The following is a 19077-nucleotide window of genomic DNA, read 5'->3' on the forward strand; positions in this document are numbered from 1 at the left end:
ATCCTTTCCCACTTATCACTCTCAGATCTCTGATGTGGGTCTCTTATGTTGCTGTATGTAGTTTGGTAGATACCTTAAACTTGCATCTGTTGGTTTAATTAGGTGCATTGTGTTACTCACTTTTTATCTCTCTCCACTAAAGCATCATGTATTAGCCATTATTAGAGTCAGGATTCTGGTCTGATCTTATCAGAAACCATGACGGGGGATGGTCAGGCCTAGTGGTGAGAGTCATGGCAGTTGGGCCTAGGGGTATGTCTACACTACAAAATTAGGTCGAATTTATAGAAGTTGATTTTTTTTAGGAAGTGATTTTTATACAGTTGAGTGTGTGTCTGTCCCCACTAAGCGCATTAAGTCAGCGGAGTGCGTCCACAGTACCGTGGCTAGCGTCAACTTCCGGAGCGTTGCACTGTGGGTAGCTATCCCACAGTTCCTGCAGTCTCCGCTGCCCATTGGAATTCTGGGTTGAGCTCGCAATGCGTGATGGGGCAAAAACATTGTCTCGGGTGGTTTTGGGTACATGTCGTCAGTCGCCCCTCCCTCCATGAAAACAATGGCAGTCAATCGTTTTGCACCTTTTTTCCATGTGGGCACCATATTGCTTTCAGCAGACGGTGCAGTTGGACTGCTAACCGTCATCATCGAACGACCGCTTCCACTGCCACTCTGTTCTCCTGCTCTGGCCGCAGACGGAGCAATAGGTTGGAAAAACTGGCATTCCAACCACTGCTTCTGCTGCAACTCTGCTGTCATGAATCCACCTCCCAGGTCTTCTCATTGTTCTCTATAAATATCTGTTCTCGTGGCATCTCTCTATAAATATCTGTTCCATCATCCACCGCTTCCACTGCAACTCTGCTCTCCGGCAGACGCCATACCATATACCATCTCCTGCAGACGCTCAGATCACCGTGGCAGGTATCACCCTTGTAAACACCTCGTGTATTATCCTGCAGTATATGCAGAACCAGAACTTGCAAAAGCAGGCAAGGAGGCGATGGCAGTGCGGTGATGAGAGTGATGAGGACATGGACACAGACTTCTCTCAAATCACAGGCCCTGGCAATGTGGACATCATGGTGGTAATGGGACAGGTTCATGCCATGGAATGCCGATTCTGGGCCCGGGAAACAAGCACAGACTGGTGGGATTGCATAGTGTTGCAGGTCTGGGATGAATCCCAGTGGCTGCGAAACTTTCACATGCGTAAGGGCACTTTCATGGAACTTTGTGACTTGCTTTCCCCTGCCCTGAAGTGCAAGAATACCAAGATGGAAGCTTGCAATGCCAGACAGCTACCGGTCAGTTGGGAATCAATTTGGAGTGGGTAAATCTACTGTGCGGGCTGCTGTGATCCAAGTAGCCAATGCAATCACTGAGCTGCTGCTATCCAGGGTAGTGACTCTGGGAAATGTGCAGGCCACAGTGGATGGCTTTGCTGCAATGGGATTCCCTAACTGTGGTGAGGCGATAGACGGAACACACATCACTATCTTGGGACCGAAGCACCAGGGCAGCCAGTACATTTCAATGGTGCTACAAGCACTGGTGGATCACAGGGGATGTTTCACCAACATCAACATGGGATGGCCAGGAAAGGTACATGACGCTCGCATCTTCAGGAACTTTGGTCTGTCTGAATGATTGCAGGAAGGGACTTACTTTCCAGACCAGAAAATAACCGTTGGGGATGTTGAAATGCCTATAGTTATCCTTGGGGACCCAGCCTACCCCTTAATGCCATAGCTCACCAAGCCATACACAGGCACCCTGGACAGTAGTCAGGAGCAGCTCAACTATAGGCTGAGCAAGTGCAGAATGGTGATAGAATGTGCATTTGGATGTTTAAAAGCGCGGTGGCGCAGTTTACTGACTGGGTTAGACCTCAGCGAAACCAATATTCCCATAGTTATTACTGCTTGCTGTGTGCTCCACAATATCTGAGAGACTAAGGGGAGACGTTTATGGCAGGGTGGGAGGTTGAGGCAAATAGCCTGGCTGCTGATTACACACAGTCAGACACCAGGGTGGTTAGAAGAGCACAGCAGGGCGCGCTGCGCATCAGAGAAGCTTTGAAAACCAGTTTCATGACTGGCCAGGCTACGGTGTGACAGTTCTGTTTGTTTCTCCTTGATGAAAACCCGCCACCTTGGTTCACTCTACTTCCCTGTAAGCCAACTGCCCTCCCGCCTTTGATCACCACTTGCAGAGGCAATAAAGTCATTATTGTTTCAAAATCATGCCTTCTTTAGTAATTCATCACACAAATAGGGGGATCACTGCCAAGGTAGCCTGGGAGGGGTGGGGGAGGAGGGTAGGACAAGGCCACACTGCACTTCAAAACTTATTGAATGCCAGCCTTCCATTGCTTGGGCAGTCCTCTGGGGTGGAGTGGTTGGGTGCCCAGAGCTCCCCGTCCTTAGGTGTCTGGGTGAGGAGGCTGTGGAACTTGTTGGGAAAGAGGGCGGGCAGTTACACAGGGGCTGGAGCGGCGGTCTGTGCTCCTGCTGCCTTTCCTGCAGCTCCACCAGATGCCAGAGCATATCAGTTTGATCCCCCAGTAGCCTCCGCATTGCCTCCTGCCTCCTCTCATCGCACTGCCGCCATCTTTCTTCTTGCTCCTGCCACCTCTCTTCTTGCTTGTCCCTCCTGTCCTCGCATTCATTTTCTGCTTTCCTGGACTCTGACTTTGTTTGCCTCCACACATTCTGCTGAGCTCTTTCAGTGTGGGAGGACTGCATGAGCTCAGAGAACATGTCATCGTGAGTGCGGGTGGGTTTTGTTTTGTTTTTGTTTTTCTTATCTATGCTAGCCTCTGGGATGGAGATGATAGGGTGAGCGTTGAAACATTTGCAGATGCAGTAGAGGGGGAAAAAAGGGAGAGTAGTATTTAAAAAGACACATTTTAGAGTACAAGGTCGCATTTTGCCTCTTATATTGAGGGCCTGCCGGTTTGGTGTGAGAGATCACACACGCAGGGCCGGGCAACAGAATTCGGCTTGCAGGCAGCCATGGTAAGCCACAGTCTTTTTGGCTTCTTTGAGTCTTCAGGGCAAATTAATCATTAAACATGCTTGCTTTTAAACCATGTATTATATTTACAAAGGAACACTCACCAGAGGTGCCTTCTCCGGCTTCATGGTCTGAGAGCCTGCCTTGGGAGGGTTGGGAGGGTACTGGCTCCAGGGTGATAAACAGTTCCTGGCTGTTGGGGAGAATGGTTTCTCCTCTTGCTTGCTGTGTGCTATCTTCAACCTCCTCCTCCTCCTCCTCCTCGTCCCCAAAATCCTCATCCCTGTTGCATGAGACTCCACCTTTGCAGGAGTCCACAAACAGGGGTGGGGTAGTGGTGGGGGCACCCCCTAGAATTGCATGCAGCTCATCATAGAAGTGGCATGTCTGGGGTCTGACCTGGAGTGGCCGTTTGCCTCTTTGGTTTTTTGATAGGCTTGCCTCAGCTCCTTAAGTTTCACGCAGCACTGCTGTGGGTCCCTGTTATAGCCTCTGTTCTTCATGCCCTTGGAGATTTTTTTCCAAAATATTTTGGCATTTTGTCTTTTGGAATGGAGTTCAGATAGCATGGATTCGTCTCCCCATACAGCGATCAGATCCAGTACCTCCCGTTCGGTCCATGCAGAGCTCTTTTGCGATTCTGGGACTCTGTGCTCATCTCTGCTGATGAGATCTGCACGGTCACCTGTGCTGCTGAGCTCGCCACGCTGACCAAACAGGAAATGAAATTCAAAAGTTCCTGGGGCTTTTCCTGTGTACCTGGCCAGTGCATCTGAGTTGAAAGCGCTGTCCAGAGCGGTCACAATGGAGCACTCTGGGATAGCTCCCGGAGGCCAATACTGTCGAATTGCGTCCACACTACCCCAAATTCGACTCGGCGATGTTGATTTCAGCACTAATCCCCTCGTCGGGGAGGAGTACAGAAATCAATTTTAAGCACCCTTTAAGTCGACAAAAATGGCTTTGTGTGGACGGCTACAGGGTTAAATCGATCTAAGGCTGTTAAATTTGACCTAAACTCGTAGTGTAGACCAGAGCTAAGGGTCAGAGCCAGCATCAGGAGTCCAGAGCAGGGTTGGAGCAAGGATGGAGAAGGACTAGGAATAGGGCAGGGGCAGGCTAAGGCTTGGAGTCGGTTGCCACTAGCAGGCAGAAAAGGGTTCCAAGCCCTGAAATGATATTGGGCAGACTCCACTGCTGTTCCACCAGTGAGGCGCTTATACCAGCCCTGAGTGTCACCAGACCAGTCCCTGGCTTGTGGATTGGCTGGAGCCTCGCACAGGTGATTCATCGCCTTGCAGATCTGCTGTAGCAAATCCTAAACTCGGCACAGAACTGTTGATATCGCGAAAGGCGCATGTATCGCTGTGGCTAATGGCTCCCCCACCCTGTCGTAATATTTCGTATATTTCTTTTGCGTCCTTAGGTCCTGGAATCTCCAGCTACTCCAGATCCCCGGGGGAAGCTGGGAACAGTTTAAAGCTATGCCTCGGCCAGGCAATGAAGGAAATCCCTAAGGAACAGCATGACCAAACCCCTATCTATTTGGGAGCGACTGCTGGCATGAGGCTGCTGAAGTGAGTCAAGGTTTCAGCTACCCATGTGCCGATGGCAGACTGGGTGTGAACGACCATTTTATAAACTAGCTTCCCCTTGGGGAGGCTAGCTCCCTTCCCTGCCTCTTCCTGCCAAGGCCCCACTCCCGCTTGCTGCTCTCAGCCCCCCTGTGGCCCTGGCTGGAGTGGGGGAGGGAGGCTGAGAGCTCGGCCCCTCCCCCCACATGGTCCTGGCTGGGACAGGGGGGCTGAGAGCTCAGTTGGAGCCACGGGAGAGGGTGGGGTGGGGGGGCCTGAGAGTTCAGCCCCAGCCAGGGTCGAGCTCTCAGCTAGGGTGACCAAATGTCCTGATTTTATAGGGACAGTCCCGATTTTTGGGTCTTTTTCTTATATATGCTCCTATTACCCCCCACCCCCGTCCCGATTTTTCACACTTGCTGTCTGGTCACCCTACTCTCAGCCTGAGCCGGGACCACGCTGGAGCTCCTGGCCCTGGCTGGAGCTCCAAGCCTGGAGCCCCTCCCCCGTTCCGCCCCTTCCACCTGCAGCCTTGCACATGGTCCCATCCCATTCTGCCCCTTCCCCTGTGGCCCTGCCCCCATTCCACCCAGAGCCCTGCCCCCACTCTCTCTCTTCTCCCCCCCCCCCCCCCCGAGGCCCTGCCCCTGCTAGCTCCTCTTTTTCCCCCCCCCCCCTTGTGGTCCTGAGACCGGAAAAGCGAGAGCTCCTCCAGCCCTGGGGCTGTGGCAGGGGAGATTCTTCCAGGGGCCCCAAATCCACCACTGCCCCTGCCCCCGAGGGTGCGAGGTTTGGGGAGGTTTCGCCTCCCCTAGTCTCCGTTATACTCTGCCCATGCTCCCCATCTCTGTTCATCCCTGACTACAGTGGCCAGCTAAACCATCTGAGCAGGGCCGGCTCTACCATTTTTGCCGCCCCAAGCAATAAAAAAAAAAAAAGCCGCCCAGACTGTGCCGCCCCAAGACTGGACGGAATGCCACCCCTTAGCATGAGCTGCCCCCAGGCAAGTGCTTCCTCCGCTGGTGCCTGGAGCCGGCCCTGCATCTGAGGTACTTAAGTGGCCCCTGTTCTCGAAGCGCATCACAGTCTAACCTATTTCTCCCCCCAGTGACCCTGAGAGGGAGGGGAGTGCTGCTGTCCCCATTTCACAGAGGAGGAGTGGAGGCACAGCTCCTCAGAGGTATTTAGGAGTCTAAGTCCCATGGACTGACTAGCTCACGCCCACACAGGCAGTCTGGGGTAGGGCGGGGAATTGGATCTGGATTTCCCAATTTCCAGCCTCGTGGCCTAACCACTGGACCTTGCGTCCTCTCTACAACCTTATGCTTTGCTTCCCAAGGGCACAGCCTGTGTGTGCTCCTCTCCAGCCACGTGACCAAGCTGGTGATTAGTGCAGTTGATTGGTGCCGTATTATAACTTGCACTGTGTTATTCCCCAAAACGAGCAACGTGCCGGAAGCATTGAGGCTGTTGTTGCTCAGGATTGTGCTTGGGGCCCTTTAACAACTAATGTGCTTCTTCCCTTTTCACCCAGCCTCACCAGTCCCACTGTGTCAGATACTCTGCTTGCCGCTGTCACCGCCACGCTGAAGTCGTACCCCTTTGACTTTCGGGGGGCAGAAATTCTGTCCAGTCAAAACGAGGGGGTGTTTGGCTGGGTCACTGTTAACTATCTTCTGGAGAACTTCATCAAGGTAAAGGCTGTAGGGTTGGCTTAGGACACCAGTAGGATTCTCTGCTCCATCACACCGGGGTGATTCCACTGACTTCACTGGTGCCACCGCAGCATAGCAGAGAGAAGAACGGGGCTGGAGGAGTATATAGTAACCAAATGGAGATAGTGACGGGACCATTAGGGCTCTGCCTGCATGGGGCTTCCAACAGAGTTTTGAAACAGTTCATATGCACTCAGTTATGGCCAGTCTATATGATAATAGTGTTTGGCTGGCCTGTGTGGAAGGGGTCAAACTGTTACTATTGGGTTAATAGAACCCTTGCCCTAGGATAGGGTTCTACAGATGTGCACCAAAACTCCCCAAGGCTTAAAGAAAAATTTGTCCAGGTTTTAACGAAGTTTGTTTCTTAGTAACCCTGGCCCCAGACTTAGGGGTTGTTTAAAACAAAAAACCAAGATGACCGCTCAGTCCTGCAGCTCTACTGCAGATGGTAACCACCACCAATTTTCTTCACTGTTGTTCCAGATTGGTGGGTCACTTGGTTCTGTTCAGTTACCTCTCAGGACTTGCCAAAGACAGCGAACGGAATTCATGTCCTTTTGCTCCAGTATCACAGGCCCCTAGCATTTCATCTCAGGTAAAATCTCCTTTAGTATTGGGGCTGTGAGCAGTTCTGACTTTGGCTAGTAGAGGGCAGCATTGTGCATGTCATGCTCTAGCCCATTCATTAGTTTCCTTCGTTCTGTTCCAAGGATGTACGGATTAAACAGAACACTGCATTCCCACACTGGCAGTGCCGTACAAGGGAAGGGCTCATTATTCCATGCGTTTGCTGGCTACGGTCCATAAACCCTTCATTATTTTATTTGTGGAAAGCCGTTTTAGAAAAGTCACATCTGGGAGTCTGGTCACACTGACCCCAAAGCAGTTAAGATTGTCCTACGTGTCAGACTAATGCCTGTACAACAGAGTCCTCCACAAAGGGCTTATTATACCAGGCTGTAGAACGCAGTGAGACTAGCCAAAAATAGGCACAGTAATTAACTAATTTTGTAGTGCCATTCAGAACAGCAGCTACTGTTTTGACTATACATCTCCTTGCCTTTTCTTGTGGCCCCTTTCTATCACTAACATCAGCACCAGTCACATCTGCCTGTGCAGGAAGCAGTGGGGTGTGAGAACTCAGACTACAAGATGCTCCTGAAGGGAGATCTCCCCATGGAACTTGAACTGCAGTGGGGCTAGGAGGAGAGTCCTGTGTAGTTATCGATATGCCTCTGTAGAGAGAAATGGTATAACAAATCACTGCTTACTGACCAATGCCTTTAAACATAGGTGAGATTCTGCTGTTCTCAGTGCTCATGTCTGCAATGATTGGTGTTAAATGATTGGAGCTAGTCCACTCCTGTAGCCGGAGTCACCTATTCAACAACTAATGCGGTTCTTAAATGAGTACGTTATTCAGTGAATCACAGTGAGAGTTTTAGAGTGGTAGCTGTGTTAGTCTGTATCAGTAAAAACAACGAGGAGTCCTTGTGGCACCTTAGAGACTAACACATTTATTTGGGCATAAGCTTTCATGGGCTGAAACCCACTTCATCGCATGCATGGAGTGAAAAATACAGTAAGCAGTATATATATTACAGCACATGAAAAGATGGGAGTTGCCTTACCAAGTGGGGGGTCAGGGCTAACGAGGCCAATTCAATCAAGGTGGACATCATCCATTCCCCCCCAACAGTTGACAAGAAGGTGTGCACAGGGAAAATTACTTTTTGTCGTGACCCAGCCACTCAGTGCGAGTTACTATAGCTTTCGGAATGATGCAGTCGTTCTCGTGTATATTAGTCCAGGGATATTTTTATCCAGAATTTGCTCAGCTCTAAAAATGATCCAGTCTTTAAGAACCCGGCAGCAGTCTTTAACTCAACGACCTCCTGCATGTGATTGGCAGAGACTGTCCATACACCTTTTTCCTCGTTCTGTATTTACCGTCCATTTATCTCAAACACACGAGATCCATCCCATAAACAAAACTGCTCCTAGAACCTAAATAATGCTACCAGTTTGTACTCCTCTGGCTGCAGGTTCACTCCACAGTGTGGCAGCAATTCACTGTCAAGACCTCAGACTCCTAGATGTCTTGCTCGGGGTTAAAGGTTGTGCCCATTTTCCAGTGGAAAGTTGATTTTGCTAGATGTGGAATAAGGCTTTGGAAAATTCCCTGGGTGACGGTGTATCATGTTAACGTGGGTACGGCCTATTATTATTATTGTTTAAACAGATTCCTCTGCCACCAATACAGAAAGGGAGAATATCAGTAGTTTGCTGCTGAGATTCGATGATGGGGAGAAGTGGCAGGGGCTGGATTGGCAGTGGGTGGTGCCCCCGATGAGGGCAGGTGTAGTGTTGCATTTCCAGTTCCTCCCCATTCATTCCTTCAGAGCATTTGAACTCCGATACTTGTCAGGTGTACGAAAAATCGACCTCTCTGGCTCCCTTTTGTCTAGTATGGCTGGATTGGGCGGTGGAGCCGCTCCAGGAAGGGAACAGTTGGAGTCATGACCATAGGAGAAGCCCCAACCCGGCTCACTTTCAAGATCAAAGAAAGGAGCACAGATCCTGAGAACGAAGTGACCCTGCGGCTGTACGGGCAAGAACACAGGGTCTACACCCACCACTTCCCGTGCTCTGGCACAGACCAGCTCCGCCAGAGGCTGCTCTTGAAAGCCATACAGGTGAGTGGAGCATGATCATGTGCTTCATGGCTTCTTTAAACCTATAATGTTAAATGCCTTAAGTTATAGTCAATGCGCATACAGAGTTGGGTAACATCAGACACCCTCTCTCATGCAGGAGCTTGCCTATGAGTACACAAGCAGAGAGCCTGCGTCACAAGCACTGTTTATACTAGTGTGCAAAGAATGTGTGTCTGTAGCATGAACACAGGCGTATACTTAGGCTTAGAAGGAGTAGATTTTCATTGTTAAATGTTGATTTCCCCGCACCCGCCCAAACCGACAAAAAAATATTTCCATCAATGGTGGTTGAAATGTATGGATAGGGAAAGTAAAAAAAACCCTCCTTAAGAACTTATTAGAGTTTGATTTAAGGATATTTACTTTGTATATTTTGATGTGATGTTGGCAGTTTGTATTTTAAACAGCTATAAGCTTTAACTTTGTTGAATCTCAACATCTACTGCCATTAAATAATTGTCTGCCCTCCCTGCACAATTTCCTGCAACTGAAAATTGAAATCAATAAAAATAGAAAAAATGCTTAAAAATAAACATCCATATTCTCCAGCAAAATTATATATAAAACATTGAATTCTGCCAAGGCTACATCTACTTCCTGGCTGCTGAGCAGTACATGTACTGCATACATGGCCAGATGGACACTGTGTACCGTATGTGTGAGTAACACACAGGTTAAAAGCCGCTCTGTTGCACCTCTCTATGAAGAACTGCTCTCGCTTTAGACGCGATTTAACCCAGAGAGACCTCTGTGCCCCACTTGCATTATGGTAGAGTCGTGGGGATCATAAACACTAGCTCTTGAATCAGAGGGGTAGCCGTGTTAGTCTGGATCTGTAAAAAGCAACAGAGTCCTGGGGCACCTTTTAGACTAACAGACATATTGGAGCATGAGCTTTCATGGGTGAATACCCACTTCGTCAGACACATGTAATGGAAATTTCCAGAGGCAGGTATAAATATGCAGGCAAGAATCAGTCTAGAGATAACGAGGTTAGTTCAATCAGGGAGGATGAGGCCCTCTTCTAGCAGTTGAGGTGTGAATACCAAGGGAGGAGAAACTGCTTCTGTAGTTGGCTAGCCATTCAGTCTTTGTTTAATCCTGAGCTGATGGTGTCAAATTTGCAAATGAACTGAAGTTCAGCAGTTTCTCTTTGAAGTTTGGTCCTGAAGTTTTTTTGCTGTAAGATGGCTACCTTTAAATCTGCTATTGTGTCCAGGGAGGTTGAAGTGTTCTCCTACAGGTTTTTGTATATTGCCATTCAAGGGCTCATCAGGAAATGAAGCTTCCAGCCCAAAATGCTAACCCTAGGTGTGGCACTACCCATTACTAGAGCATGAGCAGCAAAACACCGCTGTGAGATAAGGCAGTGCCATTCTCCCCATTGTACAGATAGTCTGCTAGTGCCTCAGTCCCCTAAGTGAAATGCCCAGATGTTTATGGCAGAGCAACAATTGAACTCCGGTCCCCCACAGCTCTGGCTAGTGGTCTAACCAATAGACTGTTCTTCCTTTTGATTCACGCTAGAGAATCAGTGTGACGAGAGCTACAGCAGAGTGATTAACCAAATTCCCAGCGGTGTCTCCCCAGTCTCAAAGGGATGAGAAGAGTTTGGCTGCAGGGATCTCTTATCTTCAGGGTTGGACTGGACTGGTAGACGGAACATTCATCCCAAACTCAGACAGCCTGTTCTTGAAATTTCAATAAGTCTGACCTGTGAAAATCCTTTAGCTTCCCTGCATATCTGCTTTGGGCTGGGAAGGGGAAGGTCAGAGAAGCAGTATTTCTGATCCGAAAAGAAGGACCAGGAAACTTACAAGGGACATGTACTCTAAATTCCCACCACTAGTCCCGGTTCTATAAGGTGCCAAACACTTGCAGCTCCCACTGAAATCCACAGAAGCCGAAAACATTCAGTACCATGCAGGTTTAAGCCCCAACTTTGCAGAGGGTTAGATAGTTTGGATGAGAATCTGAATGGCAGGGGGTTGGTTTATGCAAAGCTGTTAAAATCCGCCTTCTCTGTTATAACCCTAGTATGTTGAAACCAAACTCTCCTTAGTTTCATTGTATTTTGTCTTTATTTGAAAAGTCCTGTTCAGACTCCAGCACCACCTTTCGCTCTCTGTGCTCCTGTTTTATCCTCTCCCTCTAGGACCACGGCTATGTGAGAGATGTGTCTAATCCCTGCTGGCCTCTCTCCTATCCCCGGGCGGTTCGGTTCGGTTCTGTGCATGATGGGCCCTGCACTGGAAGTAACGCCTCTTTAAGAACACCTACCTCTGAAGATGTGTTTCAAGTAACTGGCTCCAGCAACTCTTCTGCCTGCAGGAAACTCATGGGAAGTTTGTTCGACTCCTCCTTGTTCTGCGGCTTCTCACAGTGTTCCCTAAATGGAGTTTTCCAGCCCAACATAACTAGATTTCAGGTAAGTTCTCCATTAAGCACTCCATTAAGGTGTGCTTTACGCATGGAGTTCTTAAGAGATGTACTCAGCTCAACACCTACTCAGCTCAACACCTAATAAACATTGTAAGATTGACTAGTATGTATTAGTGCTCTGTCCTCTGCTGGGTGGAATTGGAATTACTCTGGGTAGTATTGCAGCACTGCCCTCTACTGGATGGGAATGAGACCTGTTCTACTGTGTGTCATGGGCCCTACATTAATAATAGGAACAGATTTATTTATTTTATTTAGCTAAAGCCAAGAGGATCTGACATGTGTTGCTTCTTTGAGGTTCCAAATAGTGATAGCTTTCTGGTTAGTGACAACTCTCAAGTGTCTACATGGGCATGGGTTTAATGAACCAGATAGCCATCACGGGTGTCAGCCTGGGTTACTTATTAGACCTCTAGACTAGAAGGCTTTGGCTTCAAGTGCTATGATGGAACAGAGGCTTAGGCTGTCCAAGCCTGCAGTGAAGTACCAGGGTGCCGTGTTTCTGGAGGCGCTATCCTTTCTCATATCTGCTTATTGTTCACGTGGAAGCTACAGATCCTCTGGCACTTTCTAAACATAATGTAGGGAATTACTTTGATGTTCTGCCCAACATCCCTTCTCTGAACCACAGGTTCTAGTGTCCAGAGTCATGTGGGAGCCAGGGGTGAACATACGACTGCTGCAGCTATTGCACCGCTGGTACCTCACTCCCCTGTCTGCAAAGAGCACTTGGAAAGTCTGAGCGTGAAAGGTGCTAGAAGAGACCAGACTCTCTCCTGGGTGCTGGTCTGTGTCTAGCAGCTGCAGCCACATCTTTACCGTACAAGCTACAAGGGAAAGTAATTCAGCTTAGTAGCTGGAGGATCAGTTTAACTAGTTACCCTACTCCTGGCCCAGGGAGCCTCCACCAGACCCGTGGTGCAGGGGGTGGAGGGGCATGTTGGAGGCATTTTGAGGCTAGCAGTGAGGGGGGCTGGGAAGAGGTGTGGCCAGGATGGTTCTGCACCCCAGTTATTCCCTGCTGCTGCAAGCCCCAGGCGGGAGTCTGGTGCTGAGTTGCTCAAGGGCTGCCCTAGTCTGTGCTAAAGGCCAGAAAAGCAGCTTCCCAGAGACATTTCTATTGTTTGCCCCTTTGGTCAGTAACCGGGTGGAATGAATTCTGCTTGATCTCCTGGTGCGTGTCATGGAGACATACAGCTACCAAACACAGACGTGTTGGGAGAATGTCCTGGGAACATGCCATATGCGCCCTCACGCCGTTGCCTCGCTTTATTCATTCTACAAACGGGCTGAAGTTTCCAATGAGTATTTTTGCTGCTGTCCTAGGTGATTTCCGAGGCTCTGGATCTTGTGAAGAAGATGACGCCCTCTACCGACCTGGGCCAGGCAGTCGACTCATTCTGTGGGCTGTCTGTGGAAGAGGTGACTGTGAGCTAACCCACTTGTACCATGGGGATAAGTGAGGCAGGCAACGCTTTCGGGCAAAACCCAACTCAGACCTTCGGTTCTCCTGAAAGCACTGCGAGCAGGTGACCCCAGCGAAGGGGAGCTTGGGGTTCTCCTAGGTGCTGGTTAAGATCTAGCCCATTTCCAAAGCCTTGGGACTTTCAAGAAATGGGATCTAGTGAATGCAAAAATACTCTAAACCCAGACTCTCTCCACACCCTCAGTGGGCCAGATTGTGCTGTTTGTTAGTGGGGCTGAGCAGAGGGACTCCACAGGTGTAACAGAAGCAAGCCCAGCTTATCTGTTATTTGGCTATTTGATCTGGTGCTCATGTCCGTATGAGCTATTCTGGTCTCCATGGATGCAGGCAGAGACTGTTCTGCCTCGTCATCGATACAGCGCATGCGGCAGTCACCTGTTCCTAAACGGTACTGTGGGATGGGTGTAATAACCTAATGGGTGAGGCTTTCCTTTTATGCTTTTGTAAAGCATGGCACAAGCCCTTGCTTCATCTTAAGGCAGAGGGCGAGAAAGTACTAGGAGCAGACACACTCTCCAACCTCCTCCGTGACCAGGATGTTTCCAGCTTCTGACAACAGCTGAATGTAACGAGTCCTCCTTGGTCTCACTGGGCCAGATTTCCAAGGGCTGAACATCCACAGTCAGGGATGTTCAAGGAGCTCCGCACCCACCTTCCGCACAACATGCAGAGCTCTTTTCAAAATCTGGCCATGATTGTCAGTGCTTGAGCCCTTCGGAACATTCCAGCCATCGTGTGGCTCCTCCTGGTAGAAATATTTCCACCTCATTTCTGACACCAATGAGATGTGGTCTAAATGGTTGGGTGGTTCAAGCTGGCTGGAGGTGCCATCTAGCTGTGAATGGGACTTACCTTCACGGGGTGCACACAAGCTATTTTATACCATATGTTTGGGACGTCCTTGGGAGATCCCAGGTTATAAAAAACTCCAAATCTCCGCAAATGTCAAACTTTGTCCAATCTAAATTTGCCTGTTTTTCATTTTTTATCATTGCTTTGTGGTTGTTCTGAGAAGCCTTAGGAAGCCACAGCATTGGACAATAGGTACATTGTGCCGAACAAATAGGGTCCCTGACTTTGATAGAATCTGTACAGTGTTATGCAGAAGAGAGATCACCCATGGGAGCTGTGATCAAAGCCCCTCTCCCTCGGCTTCTCATTTAATCAAGTGCTTCTTCCTTTGTATTAAGGAGTAGACAGGGGATGCTGACTGGCCCTTCTGTATTATACGTACTTATGTCTTCTTTCCATACAAAACTATCCTCATCCTCTTGTTCTCTCCCACATGGGGCACCCCATGACGTGAGGTCCTTCAACACCCAGGGGGCCCATGGAGATCCTTCCATGGGGAATTCAAGAGATTTTTCTTTGAAAAGACAAAGAAAAAATGAAATTTTAAAGTGATTTGGATGAAGGAGGGTCTCTCCCTTCCCTGAGGGTGAAATAAGTCTCCAGCTTAGCAGGGCCAGTGCAAGGATGTTTCACGCCCTAGGCAAAACTTCTACCTTGCGCCCTCCCCGAGCCCTGCAGCAGCTCCCTGCCTTCCCCCGCCCTGAGGCGCGACCCCCCCCCCCGTGGCAGCTCTACACCCCCACAGGCCCAGGGAGCCGTGCGGCAGTTCCCCACCCCAGCTTACCTCTGCCCCACCCCCTCCCTCCGCCCTGAAGCACCTCCCCCGTGGCAGCTCCCCCCACTCCTGCTCGGGGAGCTGTGTGGCAGCTCCCCACCCCAGCTCACCTCTGCTCTGCCTCCTCCCCGAGCACGCTGTCGCTGCTCCACTTCTCCCGCCTCCCAGGCTTGCGGCGCCAATCAGCTGTTTAGCGCTGCAACCCTGGGAGGGAGAGAAGCAGAGCAGGCGGTGTGCTCAGGGGAGGAGGCGGAGCAGAGGTGAGTGGGGCTGGGGACTTCCCCTGCGTGCCGTCCCCCCCTACTTGCTGCAGACGGCCCTCCCTGCGCCCCCCACCCCAGCTGCTGCCGCCGACTGAGGAGGCCGAAGATCCAGCTGCTGTGGTCGCTGCCGAAGAAAATGCCGCCCCCAAATGCTAGTGCCCTAGGCGACCGCTTAGGTCGTCTAATAGCTTGCACCGGCCCTGCAGCTTAGCAGGCTGAAAGAAGCATTGACTTCATACCCATAAATAAGATGCTTGAGAGCATTCCTGAGCATTGCTGCAATTCAGCAACCAGTGGCACAGAGCAACAAGGGCTGGATTTTACCATATTAAGAGCATTCAGAAATGCAGTTAGTGAATATTTACGTGTCTAACTTCTTTTCCAAATGCTGTTAAGCTGAGCAAGAGGTTTCAGATGACACCAGACAGTCTTGCTGATCACTGTTCCGTATCCACGTTCATCTACTATCTAAGTACAAGGGGATTCCTGTTTGATTTGGACAGCTCTGGCCAGATTACATTCCAGGAGAAGGTCAGTAATATAGTATGTGATGCTTTAGATAACAGATGTGTCTGTGGGGAGGTAGCTAACAGTCCCTGGGAGGGATATGTCCTCTCCCATGATCATTTTTGTGATATCTTACATGGATGCTGTCATTTCTGGCTGGCAGCAGTTCCTCCCAGGCAAAGGTGATAGGGGTGGGGTGAGAGGGAGGAATAGTTTGGATAAAATAAGAAATGAATCCAAACATTCAGAACCTGAGCTATGCAGCTATACCCCAGTGCCATATTTTTATAAAATAAAGTCACTAGTCTGACAAGCAGGACCGTCAACCAAGCCACAGAAAGATTATCATCTCAGTCAGTCACTGTTGTGAAACTTGACAGACCTCACGAAGGAATGGGTCAAAATTCCAACCCTAACATTGAGCAACTAGGCCTCTATTACAATGCAGTGTATCATGGGGCGCAGGACACCGTTCCAGGTGGTAGATCAGGGAAGGTGGCCTGGAGAGAATTTAAAACGAAGGGCAAAAGAACATCTTCATGACTTTGAGTTGAGAGATCCGATCCGTCTGGCTTTTGAATGCCTTGCAAAGTTTGGGAGTGTTCACATCTGGAGAGCTAGTGTGGTCTGTTACAGAGCCGGGGGCCAGCTGTGAAATTTGGGTTCAGATTCTGAATCATCTGGGGGGCAGGGGTGATTGGCTAGACACGTCTTTTTTTTTAAAAAAAAAAAGTCGCACTTCTGCCCTTCCTGCCTTTGGCCAGGACTGGAAGCAGAAGTGCCCTTCAGAAACTAGGAATCTCCTGATAAAGCCTGGTCTATTGAGTGTTCTAACCCAATTTTGAGACCAAAGAAATTTGGATAAAATTAACTAAGCTTTGGGTCTGGGCATTGAGAGATCTGTTTGAGCCTCCAGCCCTGGGCTTCACCTGCCACGAACCCAATCTTACTCTGTGGTTTTGTTTCTTTAGGTTGGTAACCTATCAGCTGGCTGGGCTCTTGGGTACATGCTGAATCTGACCAACACCATCCCAGAGGATAAGCTGAGCTCCCTGAAAGCGATTGAATATGGGATCTGGCCCTTGCTCTTTATCCTCTTTGTCCTGATGCTCACTGGCTCTTTCACGCGCATCGCATACCGTGTGATGGCTAAGGACAACGGAGAGGACCGCATCTTGGAAGGACTCTGACTGTTGTCCCAGGGGTTGTCAGCTCTCAGCAGAGGGCAATTACAGGACCGAGAGAATGAGCGCACACAAAGGAGCGTCTGGCCTAGGAGACGCTGCAGAGCTGTTGCATAGGTGTCAGGAAAAGCTCTTTAGTGTTTAATTTTTTTCATCCAACCACTTCTCCAAGAGGCAAACAGCCAGATGGGGTTTCCAGAGTTCAGTACGGCGTTGAGCCTCCCCACCAAGCCAGACAGGCTGTAAACATGTCGCTTACACTAATGCCATAGAAAGTGCCTGGTAACTAGCCCTGAATGCTGGGTACATGCTGGTAGTTGTTTTCTGTGGCGCTCAGAAGGCAGATCCCAGTGGAAGAGATTTGGATTTCAGTCCCTCCTAGAGGTACTCTGGGGTATCTCCCTGGCTGTCAGTTACTCTGGATTTGCACCTTGGTGGCTGATAGCAGAATCAATTGGAAATCTGGCCTTGTGCTCTTTTGAAACTCTGGCCCACAGAGACCACAGGAATAGAAGCCAGATCTTCCGATTTCCAGTCCAATGACCTATCTGGTAGACCAGGATTAAAGTTAAGCAGTTAGTTTATATTCCAACATCCAAATTTCCTTTGGAGCATTGCAGTGATACCTGAGCACTTCTAGTGTGGTGTGCTAGTCCAGCATTCCTGGACCATGGTGCTTCTGGGAATATCACATCACATCACTAGCCAATCATTGTCTCTGCTGTTTTACCATCATTCTTGGTACTAACCCTTCGTACACTGATATCAATCCTAGGAAGAGACGGTGGTTCCCTAGGTCAGTGGTTCTCAACCAGGGATACGCAGAGGTCTTCCGGGGATACGTCAACTTATCTAGATATTTGCTTAGTTTTACAACAGGCTATGTGAAAAGCACTAGTGAAGTCAGTGCTAACTAAAATGTCATGCAATGACATGTTTATACTTTTCTACAGGCTGTACACGGCAATGTAATACAATATTTATATTCCAGTTGATTTATTTTATAATTCCATGGTAAAAATGAGTTACTGAAAATTGCTGACAGTGTGACGGTGACACTTTTTGTAATTTTATGAGTTTGTAAGCAAGGAGTTTTTAAGTGAGGTGAAACTTGGGGGTCGGCAAGACAAATCAGCCGTCTGGAAAGGTTGAGAGCCCCTGCCCTCGGTAAAGCCATGGGTACTTTCAAACTCTTGTAAAAGAGCCCAGTGCTATTGAGGAAGATGCTTTCAAAGAAATGGAAAGGATTAAATAAAATGAAATATAATCCATCAGCTAAAGAATTTAGGGTGTGATTTTTTTTTTTTTTTCAAGAATGACTTGGCCAGATTCTTACAGGTATTTAGGTGCCTGGGAGTTAGATGTCTGAATACATTTAACAGTCAGGTCCTGAGTGACGTAGGAAAACAAGCTCTAGAAGTTAAATGCATTTGTGCTTCTATATCACTCAGGGTACGTCTACACTGCAATAAAAAGCCCAGACACCAAGTCTAAAAGCCAGGGTCAGCTCTCACGGGCTCATGGAGCTCAGCATGCAGGGTTAAAAATTGCAGTGTCGATGTTGCACTTGGCCTGGAGCCTGAGCTCTGAGTCTCTCCCTCCTCACAGGGTTTCAGAGCCCAGGCTCCAGTGCAACCCTGAACATCTACACTGCAAATTTTAGCCCCCGAGCCCTGTGAGCCCAAGTCAGCTGATCTGGGCCAGCCCCGACCGTGCTGCAGGTCTTTTTTTGCAGTGTAAACGTACCCTTTCGGTAACATTTTTTTAAAAAGGTGCTAAGTGACATAAGAGCCTAAGCCCCATTTTCTAAAGGGATGTAGGTACTTAGGAGGCTAGAGCCCATTGACTTTTGAAAACGGGCCTTAGGCTCCTCAGATGCTTTTGAAAAATCCCCCCCCATAATGTTGTTCATAACTATACGTTACAGCAAGGCAGCTCCACCATTTCTGGGGCTGCTCATGCTGGTCTGAAGCCCACAGGTGGAGTGTGGGGGAGGGCAGGCCTGGGGGCACAGTGAAAGCTGAGGTAGGAACTTTCTGTGTGTGTGTGTTTGAGCTGCACGTCTTAGTATAACGTTAATAAGTGGTTCTAATGGGCAATCTGTGCTAGTCTCAACCAGGCCTCGTGAACAAGAAGAGCTCTGTGTCGCTCAGAAGCTTGTCCCTTTCACTAACCGACGGCAATAAAAGAGATTCCCTCACCCACCTTGTGTCTCTCATATTCTGGGCCCAATACAGCTACACAAACACTGCCCAGAACATTTGTAAAAATCCTTGAACTTTGAGACACTCTTTGGTCTGACCCTTTCCCCCACATTGAGTTTGAGAATGTTTCATTGTGCTATATTGCCCTGAGGATAAACACTGCAATCACATTCCAGCAGGGGTCATGTCCATCCATACCCTATCTCCAGCTGTTGTGAAGAAAGATAGGTTTCCTTTCATAAACTAGGCAGATGAATGTTGATGTAAGTCCCCCAGTGGCTCCATCCCTCTCTGTCCTACTAAATCTATGTTTGCCTTCTAGCATTAAATGGAAGGAAAG

At 49.0% G+C, this 19077-nt stretch overlaps 1 protein-coding gene across 1 annotated transcript in view; it reads left to right on the forward strand.

Annotated features, from left to right (window-relative positions):
* The window catches only part of LOC128825421 (ectonucleoside triphosphate diphosphohydrolase 2-like), a 29035-nt gene extending 11228 nt beyond the window's left edge, over positions 1–17807 (forward strand). The window contains exons 3-9 of the mRNA XM_054007935.1: positions 4442–4592; positions 6124–6283; positions 8776–9003; positions 11180–11452; positions 12793–12888; positions 15239–15373; positions 16321–17807. Of these exons, the coding sequence (XP_053863910.1) occupies positions 4442–4592; positions 6124–6283; positions 8776–9003; positions 11180–11452; positions 12793–12888; positions 15239–15373; positions 16321–16539 (1262 nt within the window). The 3' untranslated portion in view covers positions 16540–17807. The remainder of the gene's footprint in view (positions 1–4441; positions 4593–6123; positions 6284–8775; positions 9004–11179; positions 11453–12792; positions 12889–15238; positions 15374–16320) is intronic.
* The last annotated feature ends 1270 nt before the right edge of the window (positions 17808–19077 follow it).

The sequence above is a fragment of the Malaclemys terrapin genome, chromosome 17 (assembly GCF_027887155.1).
Source record: "Malaclemys terrapin pileata isolate rMalTer1 chromosome 17, rMalTer1.hap1, whole genome shotgun sequence".
NCBI classification, from domain to species: Eukaryota; Metazoa; Chordata; order Testudines; family Emydidae; genus Malaclemys; species Malaclemys terrapin.